We start from the raw sequence: 14,251 nt of genomic DNA, 5'->3' as shown, positions 1-14,251 counted from the left end.
TATCATTTGTTCTACTTGTCCCAGTTTAAATATAACTCTCCTTGTGGGAGAAGACAGAGGCAAAATAGGAACCAAGGAGTTCTGCCTTATCTCCATCACCTGTTAACAATTCACCATCTTCCTTAAGCAATGGACCTACCCCTTCCTTGATCACCTTCTTCCTCCTAACATAGTCCAAGAAGCCCTTTTTGTTGTTTTTAGCATCCCTTGGAAGCCTCAGTTCATTCTGACCTTTAGCCATCCTGAGATAAAATACGTAACTTCTTATCTCTTAAATTTGTTTTATCTATTTCTGAATCTCCCTAGACCCAACCAGCTTGGCTTTATAAAAGTCTCTTAGGCACTCCCACCACATTTTATTAACTACAGCAATTACACACTCCTAGACAGAATTTAGTAAGATACATAGTTCCTCCAGAACAATTTGCTACCTTTCGCTACCACATTAATGCTCAGATTTTCAAATGTTAAGCTGAAGAATACTAGCAAGTCCCAATGCAACTGAATGGAATTGCTTAACAGGAAGCATCTGTATGGATAACATTTGAGACACATTTATTTGCAGCTATATTTCATAGTGATGCATTTCTTGAAATATTAAAGATGTTAAAGTATTGCTGTGATCCTCTTCACCAAAGGTAGCCAGAATGCTATGAAGGTGCCTCTCCAAATAAAAATGTAACGTATATCATGAATAGCATTAGGGTAAAGCTCAAGTGGAAAGCCAAGTTAGAAATGCTGGATATGGCATGGGACTAACTGACAGTTTCTTTTGCAGACAGCTACAATTTATTCTACCACAGCAAGACATACATTGCTAGACAGATACTTTAAACAAGAGCTTATTTATTCACAATTCTGATAAATTTTAAAGACACAAAAGAAATACAAATGACAATAAACTGAAAAAAGAGTTTTAGTGACAACATGAGTTTGCAGCCAGCATTCTATACATTTTTAAAATGTTACCCAAACACTGCAGATGTGGAACTCCAATCAATCCCAAATGATAAACTTCTATTACTATTTCCTTTGAAAGCAAACTGGAAATGGAAAAGTCACCTGCTTCTTTACCTATGATCACATGAACAAAATATCATTCAGCTTTTGCATTAAGCAATAATTCAGTGAAGTGTTTTTGAAGTAGCAACTCGCTTCATCCTGTCCGAGCTTTGTTTAGAAGACAGTCAATAGCAGTGTTCTTTGACACAACTTTGAAATTCTGCCACCCAAGTAAAAAGGTCAGAGCAATGTTACACTTGCAGCTTGTAAGTATCCTTGAAGAAACTGCAATGCTTCTGCATTCAGGCTGGTACTCAGCATTGAGGGAACCTTAAAACACAAGATACACTGTATCTATTAATATGCATTTAAATTATAGTACTGTAAACACAGCCTAGTGATACCCATTAAACATTTTAGTTTCCCTCAGGCCTAAATGTATTCATTCACTCATGTTCATCCCAGTATATACTTCCACATTACAGCTTCATTTTGCTCTCAGTAATTTATTTTATTTTATTTATTTATTTATTTATTTATTTATTTCTATACCGCCCAATAGCCGAAGCTCTCTGGGCGGTTCACAAAAACTAAAACCAAACAACACACAATAAAACAATTTAAAATATATAGAACATTAAAACCACAATATAACAATACAACCACAATAAAACCTAGCAGCAGTACAGGAATTTAAAATACAGATTTAAAACAGCAAAGATAAAAATTTAGAAAGCTAAAATGCCTGGGAAAATAAAAAGGTCTTCACCTGGCGCCAAAAGGAGTACAATGTAGGCGCCAGGCGAACCTCACTAGGGAGCTCATTCCAGAGCCGGGGTGCCACAACAGAAAAAGCCCTCCTCCTAGTAGCCACCTGCCTCACTTCCTTTGGCAGGGGCTCACGGAGAAGGGCTGCTGCTGATGATCTTAAGGTCCGGGCAGGCACATATGGGAGGAGGCGATCCTTCAGGTAACCTGGCCCCAAGCCGTTAAGGGCTTTGAATGTTAACACCAGCACTTTGAATCGGGCCCGGAAATGGACTGGCAGCCAGTGCAGCTGGAAAAGTACTGGCGTAATATGAGCTCGCAGGCCAGTCCCTGTTAACAATCTTGCTGCCCTATTTTGGACCAGCTGAAGTTTCCGGATCGTTTTCAAAGGCAGCCCCACGTATAACGCATTGCAGTAATCCAGACGAGAAGTTATCAGAGCATGGATAACTGTAGCTAGGCTATCTCTGTCCAGATAAGGGCGTAGTTGGTATACCAGCCTAAGCTGATAAAAAGTGCTCCGTGCCACTGAGTTCACCTGTGCCTCAAGTGACAGTTCTGGATCCAAGAGCACCCCCAAACTACGAACCTGATCCTTTAGGGGGAGTGCAACCCCCTCCAGAACAGGTTGATTATCACCTAGCCGGGCAGACGAACCACCCACTAACAGTACCTCCGTCTTGTCTGGATTGAGTTTCAGTTTATTGGCCCTCATCCAGTCCATTACCGTGCCCAGGCACTGGTTCAGAACAGCCACTGCCTCACCTGGTTTTGATGAGAAAGAGAGGTAGAGCTGGGTGTCATCCGCATATTGATGGCACCTCAGCCCACACCTCCGGATAACCTCCCCCAGCGGTTTCATGTAGATGTTAAACAGCATGGGGGATAGAATAGAGCCCTGTGGAACCCCATGGCACAATTGCCATGGCACAGAGCAATAATCCCCCAGCACCACCTTCTGGAATCGGCCATCCAAGTAGGAGCGGAACCACTGTAGTGCAGTGCCTCCAACTCCCAACCCAGACAACCTATCCAGAAGGATACCATGGTCGATGGTATCGAAAGCCGCTGAGAGGTCCAGGAGAATCAACAGGGTCGCACTCCCCCTGTCCCTCTCCCGGCAGAGGTCATCCCACAGGGCGACCAAGGCAGTTTCCGTTCCAAAACCAGGCCTGAAGCCCGATTGAAATGGATCTAGATAATCCGTTTCATTCAAGAGTGCCTGGAGCTGTCCTACAACCACCTGCTCAAGCACCTTGCCCAGGAAGGGGATGTTGGCCACTGGCCTATAATTGTTAACATCCTCTGGGTCCAGGTTAGGCTTTTTCAGGAGTGGTCTAATTACTGCCTCTTTTAAAGCGGCAGGCACCACTCCCTCTCTCAAGGAGGAATTTACAACCTCCTGGACCCAGCTGGACAACACCTCCTTGTTTGATTTAATAAGCCATGAAGGGCAAGGGTCAAGCACACAAGTGGTCGATCGGACTTGGCCAAGCACCTTGTCCGCATCCTCAGGCCTCAGTAACTGAAACTCATCCAATAAAACTGGACCAGACGGTGCTCTGAACGCCTCTACCAATGGAACTGCATTAATCGTGGTGTCCAATTCATGACGAATCTGAGCGACTTTATCCTCAAAGTGCCGCGCAAACCCGTCACAGCGTGCTACCGAGGGTTCCACCGTCTCTCTCCCTGGCCCAGAATGTAACAGGCCGCGAACCACTCGGAAAAGCTCCGCCGGGCGACACTGAGAAGATGCAATGCTGGTGGAAAAGAACTGCCACTTAATTAGGATGTTGGCTGCCCCTACTCCCTTTGGTACAGTCACTGAAACCGTGCGCACATGCACACACAGAGTCTTCTGATTTTGACACACACTACTTTCTAGGGTAAGAGCACAAAATTAGAAGGGACAAATTATTTCTTCCATCTTTAGACACCAGAGTTTACAGTCACCCATTAAATTAACTTACCCTGCCTGGACATGCAGTGGATAACTTATGAAGAGACTGTGCAAGATGGATTTTAGGATTGTTCACGATTTGGCCCACCGGATCGTGTTCTTTTTTCCCAGCAAAGGCAAGCTGGGAGAACGCAGTCTGGTATCCTGGGGTGTCTTCTATATCAATGAAGTGTTCTTCATCAGGAAGGGTATCATCTTCGGGCAACTCAAAGAGACCAATGAGGGCCTGAAGAAGTGGTGTCCTAAATGAAAGACACAGATCATCACATTGCTTTGGTAGAGAAATACACTATACCCGTTTATCACAGTCAGAGCAAGAACTGACAATGGTACAAACATGTCAGAATAAAGTCAGGTTAGGAGAATCATAGAAAGCCTTGTTGAAATCTGGTTGTGCCTATATTTCTGAAGTTGCCTCAGAAAAGCAATATATTTCTTTCTTGGTTCCATTATACTTTATATGATGCATTAGCCATTTGATTTATAATTCAAATCTCCTGTGCATTTCTTCTACAATATAACCTCCATTTAAGTAGTGTTAAGTAACACTAGAACTGTTTCTACTACTGTAGAGTGAGCAATTTTCTAGTGGTAACTGCATTACAGTTTAGTTAGCTTTTGCTCACACTAACGTTCAGCAATCATTAGTCCTTCACCTGGCTTTGCAGTGCTGATTTTATTACTTTCCTTTGTCTAAATGCAGAATAGGGCCACAGAATCCTTTCTCCTTATTTATGTAAAGTTGACTCTAGAAAATGATGAGCAAAACTTTGCTCATACAATGGGGCTTTCTTGGCTCCTCCCCTCCACTACAGCTTCCTGTACCTCATCAAAAGCTGCTATGGATTGAAGGACTGTCTGGAACAGTGTGTGATGGTGCATGGGGGATAGCAGCTGGATGGGGAAACTGATGAGGCTGCCTTCTGCAAGTGGAAGTGCCTTTCTGCTCATGCAAGACATCTCTGGATTGAAGCTATTACCTCTCTCTCACTTTCTCAGCTGAGCAACAAGTATGAGAAAGCCATTAACCCAGTTTTCAAAGGAGGAATATACAACCAAACATCCTGCATCCCGACTGCTAAAGGGAACAGTGAACAAAGGACATAAGACAAGCAGAGTACTGTCCTGAATCTTTAGGAAATAGCTAATTTTGCTTTATTGGACTTTCTGGGAAAGCTATTGAGAAAATGCTAACCCACCTCTCTAAAAACAATATAGGATGTTTTATTATGAAATTAAATGTCAATTGTTTAATGATAAATAATTAAGAATTTGAAAATGTAATTAAGTAAAAAGTAGTAACTGTATTAAAGAGAAGATACACAAAGACACAATTCTAGGTAACTACTATAAAAAACAGTTGTCAAAATGACCTGGATAGTATCCAAAGAGAAAATGCTAAGGTAAAGCCCTATCACTTGGGCTAAGGAGTTATTTGACTAATGAACAAGTGTGAGACTATATTATTCCAGGTCAAAAGTGTACTTAAAGTTCAGCTGACAGATACACAGGCCTGATGAGCTTCTAATAAGAAGCTCCTTTGTTTTAGAATTAGCACATACTTACACTTTTTTGTGTAGAAATTACTTCATAGCTTGTATTATTTACTGTCCATTCAGTTCTGAATATGCTATCTTCACTTATCAATTAATAAGCAAAAGAATTGTGTAAGGTATAGACATTAAACAGCTTAATATACAAATGTCTAGAAAAAATAGATCTAGATTTAATTAGCAAATTTTAATAAAGAGTTATCTTCTCAAAGGTATGATTCAGAATTGATCGTATCTAGCCTAAAAGGTGTATGTATAAGCCTTTTTTGTATATTTAAATGTTTAAGAATATTTAACAACAACAAGATAATTAAAACTGTGAGCCTGAATTCATAGGACAGTAAATAACATGAGCTATGAAATAACGTCTATACAAAAAAGTGTAAGAATGTGCTGATTTTACAATGAAGGAGCTTCTTGTTAGAAACTCATGAGGCCTGTGTATCTGTCAGCTGAATAGCCTATTCAGAACTGAATGAAAAACAGAGTACTTAGAATGAGAATTCCCCTTTTAAAGCTATTAATACTAGAAGTCTAAGAACAATTTTCTAGGAAATACTATTTCCTGTTAAGCTATTAAGATGCAAGAATCTTTAGCAATGCTCTGTTTAAGAATAAAATGTTTTTATTTCATTTTATAGAAGTTACATTTTGTTGTGATGTTACAAGTATATTTCTAATAAAATAAAAAATGGACCAAAAGATTTTCCCTTACTAATTCTCGTTCATACGAAACCAAAATTGAATCCACCTAGAAAAAAAATTGGTGTATGCTTTGTTTGAAGTGTATTGATCAGCTATAAGTAGTTAACTGGCAGCCAGAGGCTTCCTAAATATTAAAAAAATAGTTTAAAAACACTTAGCAAAGCCCAAATCTCTAACAGGAAAGAGATCTTGGGATTGTGGTGGACAGCTCCATGAAGATGTCAACCCAGTGTGCGGCCGCTGTAAAAAAGGCAAACTCCATGTTAGGCATAATTAGAAAAGGAATTGAGAATAAAACTGCCTATCATGCTGCCCCTATACAAATCTATGGTGCGGCCACACTTGGAATACTGTACCCAGTTCTGGTCACCACACGTAAAAAGATATTGTAGAGCTAGAAAAAGTGCAGAAAAGGGCAACTAAAATGGTCAAGGGACTGGAGCATATCCCCTATGAGAGAAGGTTACAACAGCTGGGATTGTTTAGTTTAGAAAAAAGGAGGGTAAGGGGAGACATGATAGAAGTCTACAAAATTATGCATGTCGTGGAGAATGTGGATAGGGAGACATTTTTCTCCCTCTCTCAAAATACTAGAACCCGAAACTGATTGGTGGGAGATTCAGGACAGCTAAAAGGAAGTACTTCTTCACATAGCACATAGTTAAACTATGGAATTTGCTACCACGGGATGTAGTGATGGCTTTAAAAGGGGGTTGGACAAATTCCTGGAGGAAAAGGCTATCAACTGCTACTAGTCCTGATGGCTATGTGCTAACTAACTCCAGTACCAGAGGTAGTTAGCCTATGTACACCAGTTGCTGGGGAACATGGGTAGTAAGGTGCTGTTGCGCTCATGCCCTGCTTGAGCGTTCCCAGCCGACAGCTGGTTGGCCACTGTGTGAACAGATTGCTGGACTAGATGGACCCTTGGTCTGATCCAGCATGGCTGTTCTTATGTTTTTTACAGTATTTCCTGATGGTGTAGTCCATGGATGCTGTTGAACCAAAGCCCATATCCAAAACATGTAGTGAGCTAACATACCACTTCCATATTATTAGGAAATTCTGTGTTACTACTTTAGCAGATGGTAAAATGCAGATACACACTGCATGCATATATTCCCACTAGCTAGGGGTGAGGAATGGGTGACCCTCTGGATGTTGTTGGATTGCAACTCCCATCAGCCCTAGCCAGCATAGCCAACGGCAAGGAATGATGGGAGCTGAAGGCCAAAACATCTGAAGGGCCAGAATTTGCCCAACTCTCCCTTAGTACTATAGTATTTTTTTTCCCATCAAATTTTCAAATCTTTCTTCAAGTTTGATATTTCAGACTTGGGAAGCAAGGAAGGCTTGGGACAGATACCAGTATTCCTCCTTGGGAAGAAATCTCTGTTGCAACTGTTTAATCAAAAACTAATATCTTGCCTACGTAAAATATACCTTTTTTTGAGAGAGGTATTTCTTTTTCATCCTTAGCAATACTGTTTTTGGCTGTACTACCAATGATCAACTTACCACAGCTTTGTGTACTCGGTGTCCATCATAGGGGGACATTCTGTGAGGATTTTTGTGATGCCAACTGCGCAGATTTTCTTTTCTACTTGCCCAGATACTTTCTGTACTTCTGGTATTATGATTTTCTCCAAAACCATTCCAAACATTCTGTAAAGTGTCAACAGAAACCAATTTAATCTTACTGTAAGAGATATCTATATAATGCAGTCACTGGGTTACGTACAAATATTTAAAGACGCTTGAACACAGTTGAGTCATGAATTTGAACAAATTAATCTGCTGGCAATCCACAAAACATTAGAAAGAAAATGAAGCAATAAAGTCACGTTAGTATGCCACAAGAACATTAATTGTTTTAATAAATGAAGTTTGTTGCTTGCAGAAGAAGAGTATTAGAAAAGCTCAGCATCTCTGTGGGAGAGGTAGATGTCAAAGTCTTGAAGAACAGATTGCAAGTTGAACAGACTTTTTCCATCCTTCACTTGCTCCCTAAGAATACTGGGCCCATGTTGGATGCACCACTGTTGACCTCCCAGCCTTCTCTGTTCGCAAAACAGGATTCATGGGGGTCAGAAAAACACAGTAAAGCTTGCAACTACTATACACCTACCACAACTTCTGGCTTAGCCTCATTGTGAGGAATAGGCTTCTAGGAGATTATCAGAGTGACTTTACTCCTGGCAGTTACTTTTTTGTCATGCTAGTGGAGCTCCAGAAAAACAGTATCATTTTGTAACAGGAAATCACTGCTAACAAGAGTTGGTGTCTGAAGTGGTTGGTTGGTTTTAGCTAAGAAATTCTTCTATTCCCCCGCCCCAATATTGATCAGTAGTTTTTGCATAGGTAGCTTCAGGCAGATAGAAGCAGGCTTAACTCTCAATGGTTTGGAGGAGAGCACGCTGCTGGGCTAGGGATCAAGTTTAACACTTATCCCAATAACATCCACAAAAACACCCCTTTACTTTATTTTACATAAGTGCTTTTTTCTTCATTCCTATGGATAAAGAAACATAAAGCAAAACCATCTCTCTATACCTGACACATACACACGTGTGTGTGCTTGCGCACTCCCCAGCTTCCCTGTGTTGAGCGCACAGAAATGCACCGTACTATACCCAGGGGCTATTTGCAATGTAAGTCCTCCACACACATCTCATCCTTTATGACAACAGGCATTTGGCTAATAATACTATAAAAAAGAGGGATGGCCAACAAGGCCCCTGAACTGTTTTACCTAGCCCCTAGTAACATCGTTACATTAACTTTGGGGATTTTGTTTGTAACACTCTAGCTATGCCTTAGCACATATGCTCCACAACCACAGAGCCCTGACATCAAGATGGCACCAATTTTATTATGTAACCTAGCCACTTATGAGGGGATCAGTTTGTGTTGCAAATACACTTCTAGCCCCGAGACCCACTGCCTGGAGAACAGGGTGACCCCCAAGAATACAGCCATTAGCTATCCCTGATACAGAACAAATGAGATTTTTTTAAAAGGTACTAACTTTGGTTGTATACTGTCAAATATTTCTTGAAGTGCTATTGCTCCATATTTTACGCAGTACAAGTTGATGAAGACTAAGAAACCTACCAAAAGAAGAAGAAATTAAAAGTTGTAAAGGACAATCCTAACAGAGTATGAACATGCGGCGCTGTCTCTCTCTCTGTCTCTCTCTCTGTCTCTCATAAACACAAACAGGATGAACAAGCATTTGTACCTTTAATGCTATCAATCTGAAAAGTGTCTTCTGTTTTCACAGGGCCTTCAGGACTCACCTGGCAATGCTGCTATCCCAGGGAGACTCCACCACAAACCCTCCCCAGCTCAGTTCTTGTAACTAACCTAACACAAAGCTTGAGCTTTAAGTCTCAACCCTCCCCTTTCCTTCAAAGTTCCATTGATCTGACACCTATGTTCACCTTTGCATTCAAATCAAAAGCTACAAGATAAAATCAGAACATCTAAGCATACCAAGCCACCCACTTTCAAGTTTCACAGAGCCATCAATGTAGAGCTTACTTTTGATAAATTTTGTTGTTTTGGAATTCTGAAGTCTTTGGAATAGCAGGATAAAAATTTGCTTCCTGTACTGATCAATGGATTGACTAGAAATGTAAAAGGAACACACAGAACCTGGTTATTCAATCCAGTACACCATTTCAGTATACTGTTTCATTATTAGTACATCATTACTTCCTTTCACTATATTTGGAGCGATCCATTAGCAATCTCTAAGTGTTCAAACAAGTAACAGCAAAACTACTTGAATTTGGTATGTTCATACTCACGGGGGCATATGCTCTATAATACTGTTGAGAAGGTAGAATCCTTGATGGTCATTAAGTTTAGAAGCAATAAGTTTCTGGAACACCCCTAGTAGTCCAGGCTGTACATTAAGAAAACAGGGTATAAATATCAAAAAACATATATCAGTATATGAGGCCAGGTGGGTTAGTAAAATATTTGTAGAATAGTAACTTTTCTGAACTTATTTGCAAGTCTGCTCTAAACAAGAGAGACATCAGCTGCTCCTAGAATAGAAAAGCTATGAATAAATTGTCTTCAGGCCAAAGGAAGTAAGAAAGTTGCAGAACGCTGGGAGCCTTAGTTGCTATTTGTTAATAGAAACTTACTAACAGAAATCTAGCAAGAAAAAATGCCCAAAGGAAGGACACTGAAGGCAGGAAGGTGGACCCGCCTTCAGAGTAAGTAAAGAAATTCAGTGAAGAGCATTCATCACTCAAAATTTGTCAGGTTTGCCATTTGTCATATACTGTAAAGTATATGTACAGAGCCGTTTAATTCTACGTGATGGGACTCGAGTCTGGTACAGACTTTTTAGCTTAGTAACAGAAACTATGGCTCAAGATGTTTGACAGCTGCTCACAAATCATCTTTAATTAAAACTTGAATTTCTAAACTGAATAAAAGATCTTCATCTTGACATCTGCTAACATAGGGGCGAGTCTCCAACCTAATTTTCTTAAAAACAAACACATCAGCTTAGAAATCTAGCACTGCGATCAGCTTATACATACGATTTTGTCTGCTGCAGCACTTGCTATCGTACTGGCACCTCTCTCCAAGTAGGCCTGAAGGAGTCTCACCAGAGGGGGGATGTTTCCTGACCTTTCCCACAAGACTGGCTGAAGCAGATGTGGAAATAAGGCCATGTAGGATGATGGGATGTCATTTTTATGCATCTCCAGTAGTAGAGACATCACTTGAAACACATATGGAATGAATTCTGTTGAAAATCAGAGGCAGGTTATAGTACAACTAGTAAGTAGCAAGGAGGGTATGTTCATACGTGCTAATAGTGCCAACACAAAGTGTAAGATGGCTGTCAGAGGCTCCTCTGCACCTTTTGTGAGAAACCATGTTGAGTAGTGGTCAGAATGTTGGGTTAAGACTAGGGAGAGCTGGAATCAAATCCTTGCTCACCTATAAAGCTCACTAGGTGATCTTGGGCCCACTTACTAACTCTTAGCCTAACCTACTTCTGGGGAGATACACTATACATGTCCTCCTGAGGTCCTTGGGTGAAGGGTGGGCTAAACTAAAGATAGAATCTTAGTTTGTTGCTTTTTGCTCACTTTAGTTCATGCAACGTAAAGGCGAGAAGATTGGGATAAGGTATAAATCCCTTCATTTAAAATGGAGAATTAATAAAGATGTGAATTGGTATGTCTTCCGTTATATAAATAATTACTACTTGAACTATAGGTATTGTATACAGTACCAGGCTGCCATTAACAGATTTAGTGTATAGATCCGTATACATGTATAAAACATGTAATGTGTTATTTATACCTTGCACATCATTCTGCAGAATCTCGGTGAATACCATAAACAAAGCATCTTCAAAGCTTCCAATAGCAGTGGGGTTTGCTTTGCAAGTTATCCTTATTGACAAGCAAATTGATTCAAACATGTAATGATTGAAGTGAGGCTTGCTTGGATTCTAAAAACAAGATGTGAACATCACAAAGTCACTGACATTTTACATAAAATAAAAACAGGAAGGTATTTACTAGTAAGTATGGCAACAATCATTACAAGAGAGTAAGAATTTTATTCATGTCATAGGAGAGTAGTCAGGTAGTCTCTGACCTGGGCCTCTCCCAATCAGCAAATCATGCCAAGAGCTGCAAGTGGCCATGTTTAGCCTACATCTGGCTAGAATCTCTGTGTGAATTCCCATGGCCTTCTGAGAGGAGTATCAACATGCCTCCGACTACAAGTTAATTTCTGCCACACAGATTTAAAAAGTTATACAAGTTGCAGATGGACACATAAGTATACATTAAAAGTCATATCCAGGTATTTTCTCCGATAAGCTTGAATGCTTGTCAGTTCCACTTGAAAGCTTGAACGATGCCTAACTCTAGATCCTCATCTATCTTCCATGAGAAGTACATGAAAACACAGCAATATAAGTAAGACTAAACACAAGGAAAAAATAATGGGTAGTATCCAGTGCTGTCACCGCTCCAGTGCTAATGATGCTGCACTAGCATTTCTTTATTGTATTCCAGAGATCATGTCTTCTTCTCCTACAACTAAGCTGTAATTATATATTTAGCTAAAGGCAGGTGATGATTCTTCAGTAGCCAGTCACGTTAGACAAATATAAAAAGACTCAATTTACTGAAAGTTTTCCTGTGTAAGTAGACAATCTTGGGGTGTGTGGGGGGTGTACATGGAGTGAAGAGAGACAAAAGCAAACATAGGTCTGGCTTCAGGTTCATATTCTGAATACATTGCATGTACATTGCCTGTTCTAATCAAAATATAAAACTGCTCTAAGCAAAGCACAGAACACTTATGCGCCCACTGATTCTTTTCTGTCCCGCCGATTCCCTTCCACAAGCAGTGGATCCCACTGACTGCATAGCACAAGCGGGACCTACCATTTATGCAAAGGAGATTTAGTGCTCCCTAGGGGAAGCCCTGAAATGAGCGGAAACACTCAATTCTAGAAGGAGGCAGATCAGCAGAGCTCGCAGCATTTCCACTTTTTCTGGCTTGTGCTGGAAGCGGTAAATTGCATTGTGTAAGTGGTGGGGGCTGCTTATGCAAAGCAACTGGCGGGGCAGAAGAGAATCGGCAGAGGTGTGAGTGCCCCACTGGATTCTGCCCTTTAGGTTTCAATTTTTCTAAACATTTCCATTTTGACCTGGGGGTGAAAAAGATATTTCCTCTGTGTCTTCAACATTCCTTGAATTTTTACATCTCTACGCATGTCAAACTGCTTTTGCAACACCCACAACTCCAATTTTAAAAAGTAAATATTTCAACATGCAGCATGAAGTAATGCTGTTCAAGAAATATAAGCCCAAAGCAGGCTCATGGTGCATAAATTAGCTTAGGAGACCTTTGGATCCTGGCCACTATCTTTCCTTTGACACAGTTCAGTTCCCTAAGAGGGCAATCTGCAAGCAACGTATTATTTTAACTGATCTTGATATGAAAACAGGTGACAATGAATGAGACTCTAGACCAGGTTGACAGAAAGGGTAAAAGGTTATGGGTACATAACTGCTACAGATTGTTGTTTTTTTACCTTACTGACAGCAAGCAGTTTCTGTGTGAGTTGAGTGATGAGAGAAGGAATATAGGGAATTATGGCTTCCTGAAGCAGAGAAAAGCTTCTCATGATAGCTGGAAATTCAGAAATTTATATTACTGAAGGCAGAAAGTATTGCAACATTTATGTTTTATACAATTCATTATTTAAGCTGTTATAGGCACACAAACCAGCATTTTGAAAAAAGTAATTAGAGAGCCTGTAAGACAGGAAAATTTGTTTGGACTGGAGGTTCAAATAATGGTTAAAACTATTAGTCTTCACACTTGTTTCCAGGCTCAGGTACCATAATGAAGGACAAACAGATGAAATAGTGTCATATCAGCATTTTTAACAGCTTCCTGTCTTAATTAAACAGAACACTGGGACTTTTGATAACATTTCTGTAAAATGATAATCACCACAACCTAAAGAGAGTTGTTTGCAAAAAGAAAGAAAAAAACTATGAACTATTTAGTGGGTTAAGAGGTGTTACATTAATTGTTATGCAGCCCTCTTCTATTGATAGCTTAAGATTTATTCATTCATTCTCTGCCCTATCACAAAGATCCAGGGTGACCTACTATTACAGACAAAAAAATAGTCCAAGCTGTTTCCAGCAACTCAGAAATGGCTCTACTGATAAAAATTTATGCCAGAAGGAATGGAGCACAAGTCCCAGGAAGAATAATTTCTCTAGCCAATGGCTGGGGCAATGCTTTATTTGCCCTGCCTTCACAAATGGACTCCTTGCTAGTAGAGGGCCTAGGCTCCCAGCAACTAGAGATCTATTGACCAACGGATGAAACTGTCTTGTACCTTGCCTTTTGTATAGCCTCAGGCCCACAAACACTTGTAAGAGTGGTATCTGTTAAGGAAGGGCACAAGTTCCCAGTAGCTATCAAACCTCAGACTAGCCAAACAACATGGGGAGTTGCTGAAGTTCTTGCTGTTCTTCTTATATCAAGCTTCCCTGTTCTGGTATTGCATTGGAACATTCAGTTGCTCATGGCTTTTAGAATATAGCTAAACTACCCATATAAATAAAGAGCTGAGCTGAAACCACAGTGTGTGCGCTTGTAAACATTCTCTCTCCACCACACAACACACACACACCCCTTTCTTCAGTTATGTTTTTTCAGGAGATGGGGTGGGAGGGTATAAAGA

At 40.3% G+C, this 14,251-nt stretch overlaps 1 protein-coding gene across 3 annotated transcripts in view; it reads right to left on the bottom strand.

Annotated features, from left to right (window-relative positions):
* Window positions 1–828: 828 nt before the first annotated feature.
* The window catches only part of CSE1L (chromosome segregation 1 like), a 41,297-nt gene continuing 27,874 nt past the window's right edge, over window positions 829–14,251 (bottom strand). For all 3 annotated transcript variants that reach the window (XM_084854084.1, XM_084854083.1, XM_084854082.1), the window contains 9 exons: window positions 13,082–13,179; window positions 11,329–11,479; window positions 10,554–10,762; window positions 9,804–9,901; window positions 9,535–9,620; window positions 9,020–9,101; window positions 7,510–7,656; window positions 3,744–3,975; window positions 829–1,332 (listed from right to left, as the gene is read on the bottom strand). In XM_084854084.1, the coding sequence (XP_084710210.1) occupies window positions 1,243–1,332; window positions 3,744–3,975; window positions 7,510–7,656; window positions 9,020–9,101; window positions 9,535–9,620; window positions 9,804–9,901; window positions 10,554–10,762; window positions 11,329–11,479; window positions 13,082–13,179 (1,193 nt within the window). In that variant the 3' untranslated portion in view covers window positions 829–1,242. The remainder of the gene's footprint in view (window positions 1,333–3,743; window positions 3,976–7,509; window positions 7,657–9,019; window positions 9,102–9,534; window positions 9,621–9,803; window positions 9,902–10,553; window positions 10,763–11,328; window positions 11,480–13,081; window positions 13,180–14,251) is intronic.

The sequence above is a fragment of the Heloderma suspectum genome, chromosome 4 (genome assembly GCF_057233095.1).
Source record: "Heloderma suspectum isolate Gila_16-S chromosome 4, 16-S_ref, whole genome shotgun sequence".
NCBI lineage: Eukaryota > Metazoa > Chordata > Lepidosauria > Squamata > Helodermatidae > Heloderma > Heloderma suspectum.
The sequence above is the reverse complement of the archived record's forward strand: the minus strand, read 5'-3'. Positions and strand labels throughout refer to the sequence as shown.